Below are 13,069 nucleotides of genomic sequence, written 5' to 3' on the forward strand. Positions count from 1 at the left end.
AGTTCGATGAGATATATAAGTCCGGTCATCAAAAGGATCGAAATATTTGTGGATTGGAAAACAAATAGAAAATGAGAAGCTTTTGCTGCAATTTCTATGGAAGTTTTGCCCACCAGGTCTTTGAGCCAGTCACGTGACTGAAAAACTATGAATTGTAGCCTCTAAATTTGATAACTGTAATTTCATATTGATAAATTTGCTCAACATCATTGGTTTTTGAAGCGCTGTCATTGCTTTGTAAAGCATTTTTTTATTATGCCAGTAAAGCTACTGGAATCTCAATTTACCAGTTGCGGACTATGAAGAATATTTCAAAAAATATAAAAAACACAACAACAAAACAACTCTGTTCATGGTATGAAACACTCAATTCTATGTTTTAAAATATTACCCTGGTCACACTGAACTGAGCCAAACTTTACATTCTGATGACTTTTCGTGTGACTGATCACACTGTAGTAAATATGAATAGCCTAACAAAAATGCTTTCCTTGTTTCAGATTTAAATGATAACTGACACTTCAAATCAACATTTCAATTTCAAACTTTTACTAAATGTAGTCCTTAGTAATGTCTAAAAAAATATATAAATGAAATAACCTGATACAAGTAGTAGCATGTTTTATGTCTGAAGTTCTCACTGCAGCAAAACGGTTTTATATATACATTACGGAGCCCTGCTTTAAGTTTATTAGCCTTAGCCTAGTCTTGCCTTGTCTGTTTCTTGTCTTCTGATTATTGCAACCTGTCCTCCAACTAATACGCTCGTATATAGGTCGTTTGTCAAAATCCCTGGAATACGACCCCCATCAGAGCGTATACTATAAATTGCGCCCCTATCGGCAAAAAGGTCGCTCGTTTTCCCTATTAATGTTTTGTACTCTTTTATTTGCACCGTGATTTCCGTTTCGTGTAGCTCAGTTGGTAGATTATTGCATTATACCTTGATATGCAATCATGCTATCGATGGGTTCGATCCCCCGAGAAATGGACGTGCAGTAAAACACATGTATATGCTCAAAAAAATCCTACTAATTTAGCATGATTTTGCTGTGGCACGGTAGGGGTTAGGTTGTAGGGGGTGGGGTTTTAGGTGGTGGGTTTAGGTCAGGTTCGAACGAATAAGCCCTCCTAGTAAAATATGTACGAATGTACTGTGAGGATCAGTGTAAAAAAGTCCACACATTGCATTTAACTAAACGAAACGTGCGTTTTGATTGGTTATCATGATTGGTGGAGACGTTGTATATTGTACCCAACGTCTTTCATGACGACAGCCCGCAGACGCAACGCGATACTGTCATTCCTTATTTTTTACGCCCGCTAGAGGCCGCTTAACGTATTTTGTTAAACGTAAAAAAAAAAAAAAAGGTCGTAATAAGGTGTTTGCACAAAACAACCTATATGGGTCGTTTTTTTTGTTGGAGGAACAGGCTCGATTATTGCCTGTGTACAATTTGGATAACCTCTCGTGTCTTTGCCCTGTTCAGATACTGTTTGCCCTGCCCTGGACCTTTTCCTCTTGTACCTGGATTATCGCTCTAGTCTCGCTCTGTTGGATTATGTTCGTCGTCGTTTCGACCTGACTGACCTTGCTTCTTTACCCAGACTGCTCTTGCCTTGCCTTCTACATGCCAGTTTGCACATCGCCTCAGGGCTGAACTATTCCTGTTTATGACCACGTCTTTAATAAAAAAATTTGCACATGGATCCGCACGTCTCACGTCTTGTTTGCCCCGTAACATTTACAGTGTTTTGTCCTCTACACTCTGAAAGAAGGGACATATAGATAAAATGAAAATAATGTGTATTTCACATTTCAAAATAATTATTTGTCTTCATGAAAGTTTGCTACATATGATGATGTTGTTCATTGTGTTGTTATTGTGTCTTGTGTGATGATGAAGATTGTGTTCTGTTCGGCTCTCAGTAATGAAGTGTTAAACTCAACTCACAGCACTATAAACACTCTCAGAGCACTGAAGCATGTGCTGACGATGCAAAGAAGTGGGCAGGATTTACAACAGCTTGAGCTGCTGACAAACTAATGTAATTATTTTACTTTCAGAGTTAATGGGGTGTTTTTAAACAATTACTGATAATGACATATTGATCTTATAAATCATTGACGTGGAAGTATTCTCGTGTCAAAATTGTTTTGTATAATTACATCTCAATAAAAAAACAATTGTTAATCATGAACAAATGATGAAGAGAAGACCACCATCAGTAAATGATCAGTATATGATTTATTGGTGAATTTGTTTTAGCTGGTCCATGTTCAAAAGCACATAAACATGCAGGTATGCTAAAGCACTGTTTTTAAGAAGAGTTAATTCATTTGTTTTGAATTGGATAAACATTTATAAATGCCTTAGTCAGGTGATTCCAGTGGCTTGTGTTAAATCCTTTCACTCATCGGCACAGACTTGTGTTCTGTGTGGAGTGTGTGGATCTAGTGATGCAGTGAAACCCCTTCCACTGAAGCTCACATCAGGTGCACAGAGTTAAAGACTCCATGTGTGTCAGAGAAGACCGCTGTCTGTACCCTCACCAGTCAGTACTTAGTACACACTACACAGTGTTCAACACCTGTTATAGATGATGTGTAAACACATTAATAAATCATTTACAAAGTTTTTTCTGCATCCCCTAATAATCTAAAGTTGTAAACTATTCATCACTTGTAAAATGTGTTACATATCACTTGTAGACCTTGAGGGGGGGGGGGGGGGGGGGGGGGGGGGGGGGGGGGGGGGGGGGGGGGGGGGGGGGGGGGGGGGGGGGCGCTGACCTGTTACAAATTATTTGTATATGTACACAAGTCATTTATAACACTTTCTGCATCCCAGTAATCTAATATAAACGATAAATATTGTATCAACTAATAAACGTATAAACATCTACTAATGATCTCTTTGATTTATTTCATGATTTAAACTTTTTTTAGGATAACTTACAACACATTTGTAAATCGTTAGCATACCACTCATTAATCATTTATGAACAATATAATCATGTTTTGTGTAAAATTATTCGTTCATCATTAACTAATAACTTATAAGTGACTTATAAACTGAATTAATAAAACATTACTAAAATGTTAACTTATTACTTATTAATCATTTATGAATGTATAGTCATGTTTTGTAAATGATTAGTTCATCATTAACTAATAATTTATAAATGACTTATAACAGAACGTTATTATAAAGTGTTACCCAAAATACTTGTTTGTTTTGTTGGTGTTTGTTGGCCCTAAAATTATGTCTTTATATTGACACTCTATCAGTGTGGATGCAGCATTTTCATTTTCCAGTGCAGCTGAAGAACCACAATGTGTTCAATGTGTGTTCACGATTCATATAGATATCTGTTTAATTGAAAAGTATCCACCTTAAGGAGCGACCAACATTATGCTTATTTTTTTTTTCCTAGGTCACTGAAATGCCTGGATTCTTCCTATCATGAGTGTAGAACCATTTTAAAAATATCTGTAAAAAGCACCAGTTTTGTTATTACTAAAATCATATACTAATTTTATGTAATCAGGGGAACAAAAATAATAATAATAATAAAAAAAAAGATGATAAAAATGATTCCATTGTGGGTTTTTTATTTATTGTTGAATTAATGTTGACGTCACTATATGGGAAACATTTACATGTAGCCTTTTTTCCATTTGTATAAAGATCATCAGGACTCATAATTGTGTCAAATGAGTCTAGACTGAAACAATGTTAATCTGAAAAATTCATAAACTACTGATTGATTTGTCTGAAGCTGCAGGTGTTTATGTGAATCATAATGACTGAGCTGTATATGCTGTATATGAAGAACAGAAACATCATTATGATAAACTCCACAACATCATCCATGATAAAAGAGGTCAAAGGTCACATCAGAGTCACAGATCGTCAAATAAATGTCCTTAAAAAAGTGTTAGTCAGTACACAACACGAGAATGAATGAGAAAATAGGGTACATAAAGTCAGACTGAATCAAGTCTATTGTAAATGAGATTAATAAACTCTTTGATTATGATTATTGGCTTGCTTAGTTGGGGACACTTAATTTCTGGCAATATTGTTGACTTGATTGCACAGACACTATTTATCACTGAATCAATGATGAACTGACACTGACTTTATTTCAGTTTCATGAGATTGTATCACTGTGGTGGACTTTCGGTGGAGGAACTAAACTGCTGCTCGGTAAGTCTGTCTCTTTAACTCTTCTGTATAAAAATATTATAATTTAATAAAAAAAATAATAAGAAAATGTTAAAACAGTAAAAATTGCATAATAAAATGTTTAATGTTGAACTGAATTATTCGTACTGAAACACACACAAATCTTTGTCTAAACACATTTTCCATAATGCTAAAGAGTTCATTAGTGTTATCACTGGTTTGTTTTTCCTTCATTATTTTTACACTGTGTTTATTAAATAAATTCATATTTTATTATTATAGATTTTATACATAAAAAAGTGACATTTGAATATAGATGTATTACTTTTGTAGCTGATTTGACAATCTCATGTTGTTCTTTATAAAGCAGTTTTTTTTTTAATACAAGAAAAAAAAAAACCCATTTAAAAAAATATAAGTACATTTAGAAATGCTGATTTAAACTGTTTTCTTTCTTATGATCTATAATTTAATTTGAGCTTACAAGATAGCAGATTGAAACTGTTGCTGGAGTTGTTTTGAAAAATAAAAACAAGTGTAAAGAAAAATATAAGAGAATATATCCAATAAAATATTAGATCTTTATGTTTGAAAATAAAATAACTGAAAGCAGTATTAGTATGTTTCATTTATGATGTTTAATTTAAATGTATATATTGATTGTGTAGTTTGTATATTGGTTTAAATATATCAGCTGTAATGATGTTTGAATAAGATGTCACATTTTGAGAAGTGTAAAACAAAAGAAAAAAAAATAAGAGTAGAATATTTAGCATAAAATTCTCAACTTTATCTCAGGAATCAGGATATATATATATATATATATATATATATATATATATATATATATATATATATATATATATAAATAACCTACTGGAATTAAAGCAGTCATGTCAGTCAGTGATGTTGAATAAGATGAATGATGAGATGGTTGTGATTTTGACTGCACTCCTCATGTCTGCTGCTGAAAGTCCTGTTGAAATGCTGTGAATGCAGAGCTGCAGTGTGTTTTCTCTGTGTTTGTGAATGTGTTGTGTTTGTCTCCTGCAGCTGGTCCCACAGTGAAGCCCTCAGTGTCTCTGCTGCCGCCCTCTTCTCTGCCAGATCTCTGGAGACTCAGCCGCACTGCTCTGCCTGCTCAGCTCTTACTCTCCACAGGGGGCGCTGGTGAGCTGGACACTGGACGGCTCAGAGGTCACCGAGGGGGTTTGTGACCCAGCGCAGAGAGCGAGCGTAGCCAGGACGGGCCGCTACAGCCGCAGTAGCGTCCTGACCCTCAGTAAAGCACGCTGGGAAGCTGGAGAGCTAACAGAGGAAGATGCATGTAGTGTTTGTCCAGGTGCTCCCGGCATTCATAGTTTAAGTTGGTGTTAAGGTGTTATGGATTAAAATGAATAAATAAATACATACATACATAAATGAAACAAACAAACAAACAAATAAACAATTTTGAGAGAACCTGGAATTATGAAAAAATTACTAGGACAATGTTTGCTTGATATTTTCTTTCTCATCTGTTGTGTCTCTTACATCAGATCATTTATGACAGTTCTCTGATACTTCCTCTGGTCCCACTTTATATTAGGTGGCATTAACTACTATGTAATTAAATAATAAAATAACTACAATGTACTTATTGTGTTCATAGTTTATTGCAAAACACTTCCGCTGCTATTGAGGTGGGATACATCTAAGAGTAGGACATCACATTAATTATTAAAGGTTACATAGTAGTTAAGGCCACCAAATATAAAGTGTGATGAAAAAAACATTGATCAAAGAGTGTTGTACGTCCATCTACTGTATAGTTGAGTGTACAATTATAATCCACCTAAATTATTTTATTAAAAAATTAAAATTAGAATTAAATGTGTAACTTGTTTGTGTTCCTCTCATCAGCAGCTGCAGTGTCTCTCAGCTGTATCAGTGCAGTCACTGTCACTCTGACTGACGGAGGTTTTTGTACGACTCTTTATCACTGTGTGAACACCCAGCTACTGATATGGTGTGCAGTCTGACAGTAATAATCTCCTGTATCTTCAGTCTGGAATCCACTGATGGTGAGAGAGAAATCAGTGCCAGATCCACTGCCACTGAATCTAGATGGAGTTCCTGACTGGAGGGTGTTTATGTAATAAATGAGGAGTTTAGGAGCTTCTCCAGGTTTCTGCTGATACCAAGACACACAGCTACCACAGCTAGAAAGTGCCTGACTCATTTTACAGCTGATTGTAACAGTGTCTCCTTGTTTGATGGATTTTATCGCTGGATTCTGAGTCACTGTCACTTGTCCCCAGATCTCTGAAATAAAACATTTTAGTTGATAATTAAACATAGTCCAGATGAGGATGACACATAATAATATAATACTAATTAAAATAATATAAAAATTATAATATTCTAATTACAAAAAAATATTAACCCTGAATGCATAGAGTCAGAGTCCAGATGAGGATGATGATGTTGTTCATTGTTGTTGTTGTGTCTTGTGTGATGATGAAGATTGTGTTCTGTTTGCTCTCAGTCATGAAGTGTTAAACTCACAGCACTATAAACACTCTCATGCAAAGTGTCTCTGTATGTAAATGCTCTTCATACACAGAACAGACAGCTGTCAGTCTCAGGTCTGTTCATGTTCTACAAAACAATAAATGTTCTAATACTTTATGATGATAATGAGCTTTATAAATCAGACAGACACTCTCTACAGTGAGTGTTTAATTATTTTACTGGCTTAATAAAAAAACTAACAATATTAAAGATCATCTGCTTTCTAAACACATATTTTTAAGAGTTAAATGTTCAGATCTTGAGGTGTTTAATGATGGTCTGGTGGTTTTGTTCGAAGATATATTAGACTAATATTAATCTGATTAATATTTACAGAAGTCAAAATAAAAGCACAGTTAAATCTAAAAATTAAAACTTAACAGCTGTTTCAACTATACTGGATATTATTTAATCAAATTTCAGTTAGCAATAAAAAAGTATTTTATCTTTATGTCTTTGACTCACTTTTGTCCTTTTGAATTTGTCACAAGCTTCATTTTTAAAATTAAAATATGATTGAATCCTAAATGAGGTAGGATTCATCCTAAAAGTGAGGAACAAATTGGGATTTTCAAAGACATAAATGATGAGAAATGATCTGAAAATATTTTTATCTGTTCAAAAGAGCATAAGTACAAACTTTGTACACATATATACCATCAAAATAATTCAACATTTATAAAACTGTTAAGATTAAAATAATAGTAATAATAATAATAATAATAATAATAATAATAATAGTAGTAGTAATAATAATAATAATAAGGTAAAAATAGACAGTCACAATATTCATTAATATTATGCTTTGTGAAAATTACATCATAGGTATTAATGATTTCCTGAATGTGAACACATTTGGATTTTCTTGTTCATGGTGATGCGTGCTGTACTTCTTCTGAACCATGAAGTCATATTTCTGAACGTTCTGTAGGTTTATGTGTTTGATTCAATCACATTGTGCTTCTATTTAAAATGAACTGAGATTTATAAAGATTAATGCATTTAGAAAAAAAAAAAATGTGTGTATTTTTATTTATTTATTTTTTGGTTTTATTAATCACTCGTAGAGAATTTCTGAAAATTTATATGCGTGTCTTTATAAATGAGGCCCCAGAACTCGAGCTCATATTTTATAATCAAATGTCACTCAGTGAATCATGAAAACACCTGCAGATGAAGATTGAAACTAAATGAAGGGTGTTCACACTTGTAGTTCGGTTCGTTTGGTTCATTTGGTCTGGACCATAAAGGAAAATGTTACATTTGGTTCTGGACCGCTTAGTGTTCAGACGGGCATTTTTGACAACAAACCTAAAGATACCGAACCTAAAGTCATAGTGATACATTCACAATCTTATTGGTTAGGTTGAATGACATATATTTCACGACAGAACTCACCAAACACCCCAAACAAAAGTTGTGTTCAATTTAAAGCGGCGCTGTCGAACACACTTAATGCCGTCTGCTGGGCTAAGTGCGCTCACTGTTGCATGTACATATAATTTTATTTTCAGCACCTGCAAACTTACAAGGAGCACATAAAGGCACTCTACCTCATCATTGCTCCACATTTGCCCTCTGCTCATTTTGTTTTAGTCACATCGCTCATTCCATGTCATCAAATCATGTCACGTGTTGCGTTCATATTTCATTTGAACTGCACCAGAGTTCGTTTGGAAGTGGATGAAGACCCATCTTTTTAGCGGTCTCTGTTGCTTGTTTGGTGTGCACCAGGGTTCAGATGGCAGCGTTCACATTTACTCGAACGAACCGCACTAACAGAGCAATCGCACCAGAGTTTGTTTTAATCAAACCAAACATGACAAGTGTGAACACACCCTTAAAGACCTACACGCATTATGTCTTCACCCATGCCACTGGATTTTGTCCTTGGGCCAAAGGGTGATCCTTAAAAAAAAAAGTGACGTGATATACAGCCAAGTATGGTGACCCATACTCGGAATTCATGCTCTGGTTTTAACCCATCCAAAGTGCACACACAGCAGTGAACACACACTTGGAGCAGTGGGCAGCCATTTATGCTGCGGCGCCCGGGGAGCAGTTGGGGGTTCGGTGCCTTGCTCAAGGGCACCTCAGACGTGGTATTGAAGGTAGAGAGAGCGCTGTGTACATTCATTCCCCCCACCTACAATTCCTGCCCGCCCAAGACTCAAACTCGCAACCTTTGGATTGCAAGTCCAACACTCTAACCTTGAGGCCACAACTTCCCCGAATGAATGTCTATAAAAGAAAGCAAACAGTGCAAAACAGTATGTCTATCTGTTTCAGTTGGTCTCAGTTGTTAAAGTTGTGGCTGCTGGTCAGAAATTGTGAAGAGAGAAACATGGTCAGGAACAATACTCTAGTTTTTGGCATTCAAGTGATGACTGACGGGTCCAGGAAACATTCCTCACAACATTACATCACCAGCAGCAGCCTGGCCTGTCGGCCCAAGGAAGTTCAAATGAATAGATTCATGTCATCATTGCCAAAATCTGACCCTCCCATATGTGTGCCCCGGCAGAAATTAATCAGAAACATCAGATCACACTGTGGGAAAGAGTGTGTAATAAACAATAATGAATGTTTCAAACAACAGCATGTTACACTGCAGCAAACTCACTTCAGTGAGTGCAGTCCACATCACCAAATAAATGCACTTTTTATCATTTTATTTTTAGGCCCCGAGCACTGCAGTAGGAGGACCCTCTTGGAATTGCTCCGTTTATATTTATTTGCATTTTTATCAAAACAATTTTTAACTTAAGATTTGTTAACTCTTGATCTGTTTACAAAATGAAAATAAAAAGAGATGTTTAACATTGCAGATGAAATTACAACAGACATACTGTACTTGTAACATTGGAAATAGACAATCAAGTAAATTGCAGGAATACAGTATTTCACAGAGTCTGATCTGTTGTGTGCTGCACATTTTGACATATTTAGTTCATCCAGACATCTTTATTGCTTTGATTCCTTAAAATTAACCATGAAAACACCTGCAAATGGAGTAAATTCTACAAGAGTTTGGTTCACTAGGCTACACAATCATGGGGAAGACTGATCTGACAGTTGTCCAGAAGACAATCATTGCCGCCCTTCACAAGCAGGGTAAACCACAAACAATCATTGTCAAAGAAGCTGGCTGTTCACAGAGTGCTGTATCCAAGCATGTTAACAGAAAGTTGAGTGGAAGGAAAAAGTGTGGGAGAAAAAGATGCACAACCAACCGAGAGAACCGCAGCCTTATGAGGATTGTCAAGCAAAATCGATTCAAAAATTAAACTTCACAAAAAATGGACTGAGCCTGGGGTCAAGGCATGAAGAGCCACCACACACAGACGTGTCAAGGAATTTGGCTACAGTTGTCGTATTCCTCTTGTTAAGCCAGTCCTGATCCACAGACACCGTCAGAGGCGTCTTACCTGGGCTAAGGAGAAGAAGAACTGGACTGTTGCCCAGTGGTCCAAGGTCCTCTTTTCAGATGAGAGCAAGTTTTGTATTTCATTTGGAAACCAAGGTCCTAGAGTCTGGAGGAAGGGTGGAGAAGCTCATAGCCCAAGTTGCTTGAAGTCCAGTGTTAAGTTTCCACAGTCCTCCAGCACACATTCTTACCCTTCCCTTACCTCTTCTTCTCCCTTACCTATCTTCTTCTGATCTAACTATTCCTCTCTGTCTCCCAGGCATTATTTTTTCTCTCTCTGATTCTTTGTGTTGTTCTGCACCCACAAAACCAATTCAAAGAGGTCTTTTTTACTGTTGATGTAATTGAAAGAGCATCAACACCCGACTATTCCTCCAACTGATACTGGAATCAGCTATTTCTAAATATTTTAGTGATCTGTTACTTAAAAATGCTTATCAGTTATTACAATATTTTATATAGAGATTTTTTTCAATACTTTTGAGTTGCTGTTGTTGCAGAAGTAGAGGCTTTACACTATATTAAATAATGGAAAATTAGGTCTTCATTTCTGTCATGCTGTGTTTAAGCATTTGTAAAAAAGATAAGAAAGATCTATGATTTTGGTATGGGGTAAGCTTATGTGAAAGTAAAATGTAAGCATTTTAGAAACGTGTTAATTTACTGAATATTGTGTGAAAACAAAATGAATTGTGTTAAAGGTATGGTCACAACAGACTGATGTTGTGCTAATTGTGTATAGTGTTTTGAAAATGTGACTAAAGATTGGACAAAAGGATGTTAGCAATTGAAAAAAAAACTGTAAAAATGTAAAATGGGTTTCAGTTGAAGGTAACTAAATTACAAAAAACAACGGATTTTTATATTGACTATATGCAGGTAGAACTGAAACATGTATGTCAAACATCTACAAGAAAGTAATGCAGTTTTTGTAAAGCCATCAACTGTTAGTATTTTGATAGTCACTGTGCTATGATTGACTAAATGTTCCTATTGGATAGAAATGTAGTACTAATGTTTTGTCCGAAAAAGGTAGAAAAAGGTATTCAGCATTTTGAAATGTAGAGTTTGTATTTATTTAACAAAATGTGGCTTTGGCCAGAAAATTAACTATTTGGCTAATTGTGTGATGTAGGTGTGTTGCTGTGTTAAGAGTTTCAAGTTTGTGTGTGTTTGTGTGAAGAAATACTCATTAACAAATAAAAAAAAAAAAAAGCAAAAACCTTAAAAGAACCAAAGACTTAAACTACTTCAGTCTGTGAGCATTGAATTTATTTAAAACACGAGTTTCACAATTTGAGTTGAATTACTGAAATAAATTAACTTTTCTATGACATTCTAATTTATTGAGAAGCACCTGTGTATATATATATATATAAACGGATTAATATATATATATATATATATATATATATATACAGAGCTGGGTAGTAACGGATTACATGTAATCTGGATTACGTAATCAGATTCCAAAACTCAAGTACTTGTAATTAGAGTAAACTACTTTTTAAAATACTCATAATCAGACTACAGTTACTTTTTTATGGATTACATGATTACATTTTATTTACACAATGGTAATAAGTTGTTCACAATTCATTGATTCTCCTAAATTTCCTTTTTTTTTAACGTGTATATTTTTTCCTGTTAGACCTTCCGCATATATACATTCGTGATTCTTCGAGTTTTTCCGGCGGAGAGGGGGAGGGGTGTCAGAATAGCGCTCAGAAGAAATCAGCAACAAGATAACGGAAAATGGAGGGGAATATAGCCTTTAATATGTTGTTTAATATATTTTTTTAAATGTTGATTTTTCTTCATTGTTACTACCTTATGCACTTCAAATGTTTTGAGATGCAATATTTAACTTAGATATGGTCTTTAATATATATATATATACATATACATATATATATATATATATATATGAGCAATGTTTTTGTTGTGAGTTTCATGTTCTTTGATATTCATTTGTGTAATATTGTTTGTCTTTTCCTCATTGTTACTATGCACTTAAAATGTTTTGCGATGGATAGAAATTTCATTGCTGTGTGAATTTAGTCTTTTTCAAAATTCATGTTTGCTATGTAGCTATTTTTTTTTTAATGTTTTCATTGATACATTCATATACACGTCTAGTGTTTTATTAGATTAAATATTTAACCTGGCAGTGATATTGCTCTGAATTTCATGTTTTTCAATATTGGTTTTTGGAATGTAGCTGTTTTCTAAATTTACTTAATTATGAGTAAATATCCTTTAAAATCATTATATGTGATTTTGTTTTATTTAGTGTTACTAGCAAACAGTAGAAGGAAGGTACATTAGTGTTAGTATTTTGTAAGTATTAACTGTCCATACATTGCACTTGAAAAAGAAGTTATTGTGGCTCTTGTTGGTGAATTAAATATATTTTGTGGAATATATTTTTTCTTTGTATATATCAAAATAGTACAAGATTAGACTAATTCAATATATGTGATACCAAATAAGGATTAGCACAAATGTAATCTAAATGTAATCCAAAAGTAATCAGATTATGTTACCAAAAATGTGTAATCTAAGAGATTATATTACTGACTACAAATTTTGTCATGTAATCTGTAATCAGTAACTGATTACAATTCATAAGTAATCTACCCAGCTCTGTATATATATGCTCCAACCTGTCCTCCAACCAATACGCCCGTATAGGTCGTTTGTCCAAATCCCTGAAATACGACCCATCAGAGCGTATACTACAATTGCGCCCCTATCTGCAAAAGGTTGTTTTCATATAAAGGATTTTTACTCTTTTATTTGCGCTGTAATTAGAGTTTCGTGTAGCTTAGTGGGTAGACTATTGCGTTATATAATGATTTGTAATCATGCGATCATGGGATCGATCCCAGGGAAC

General features: G+C 34.6%; 1 long non-coding RNA gene and 1 gene segment (V, D, J or C); one reads left to right on the top strand and one right to left on the bottom strand.

Moving 5' to 3' along the window:
- LOC122142353 overlaps window positions 1–5,386 on the top strand; it is an 18,625-nt gene extending 13,239 nt beyond the window's left edge. The window contains exon 3 of the long non-coding RNA XR_006158560.1: window positions 5,247–5,386. This is a non-coding gene — a long non-coding RNA (uncharacterized LOC122142353). The remainder of the gene's footprint in view (window positions 1–5,246) is intronic.
- Window positions 5,387–6,157: 771 nt separating this feature from the next.
- LOC122142450 lies at window positions 6,158–6,688 on the bottom strand. The segment is given in 2 exon segments: window positions 6,158–6,497; window positions 6,619–6,688. Coding segments are annotated over 2 exon segments (375 nt in total).
- Window positions 6,689–13,069: the final 6,381 nt, after the last annotated feature.

The sequence above is a fragment of the Cyprinus carpio genome, chromosome B25 (assembly GCF_018340385.1).
Source record: "Cyprinus carpio isolate SPL01 chromosome B25, ASM1834038v1, whole genome shotgun sequence".
Taxonomy (NCBI): Eukaryota; Metazoa; Chordata; class Actinopteri; order Cypriniformes; family Cyprinidae; genus Cyprinus; species Cyprinus carpio.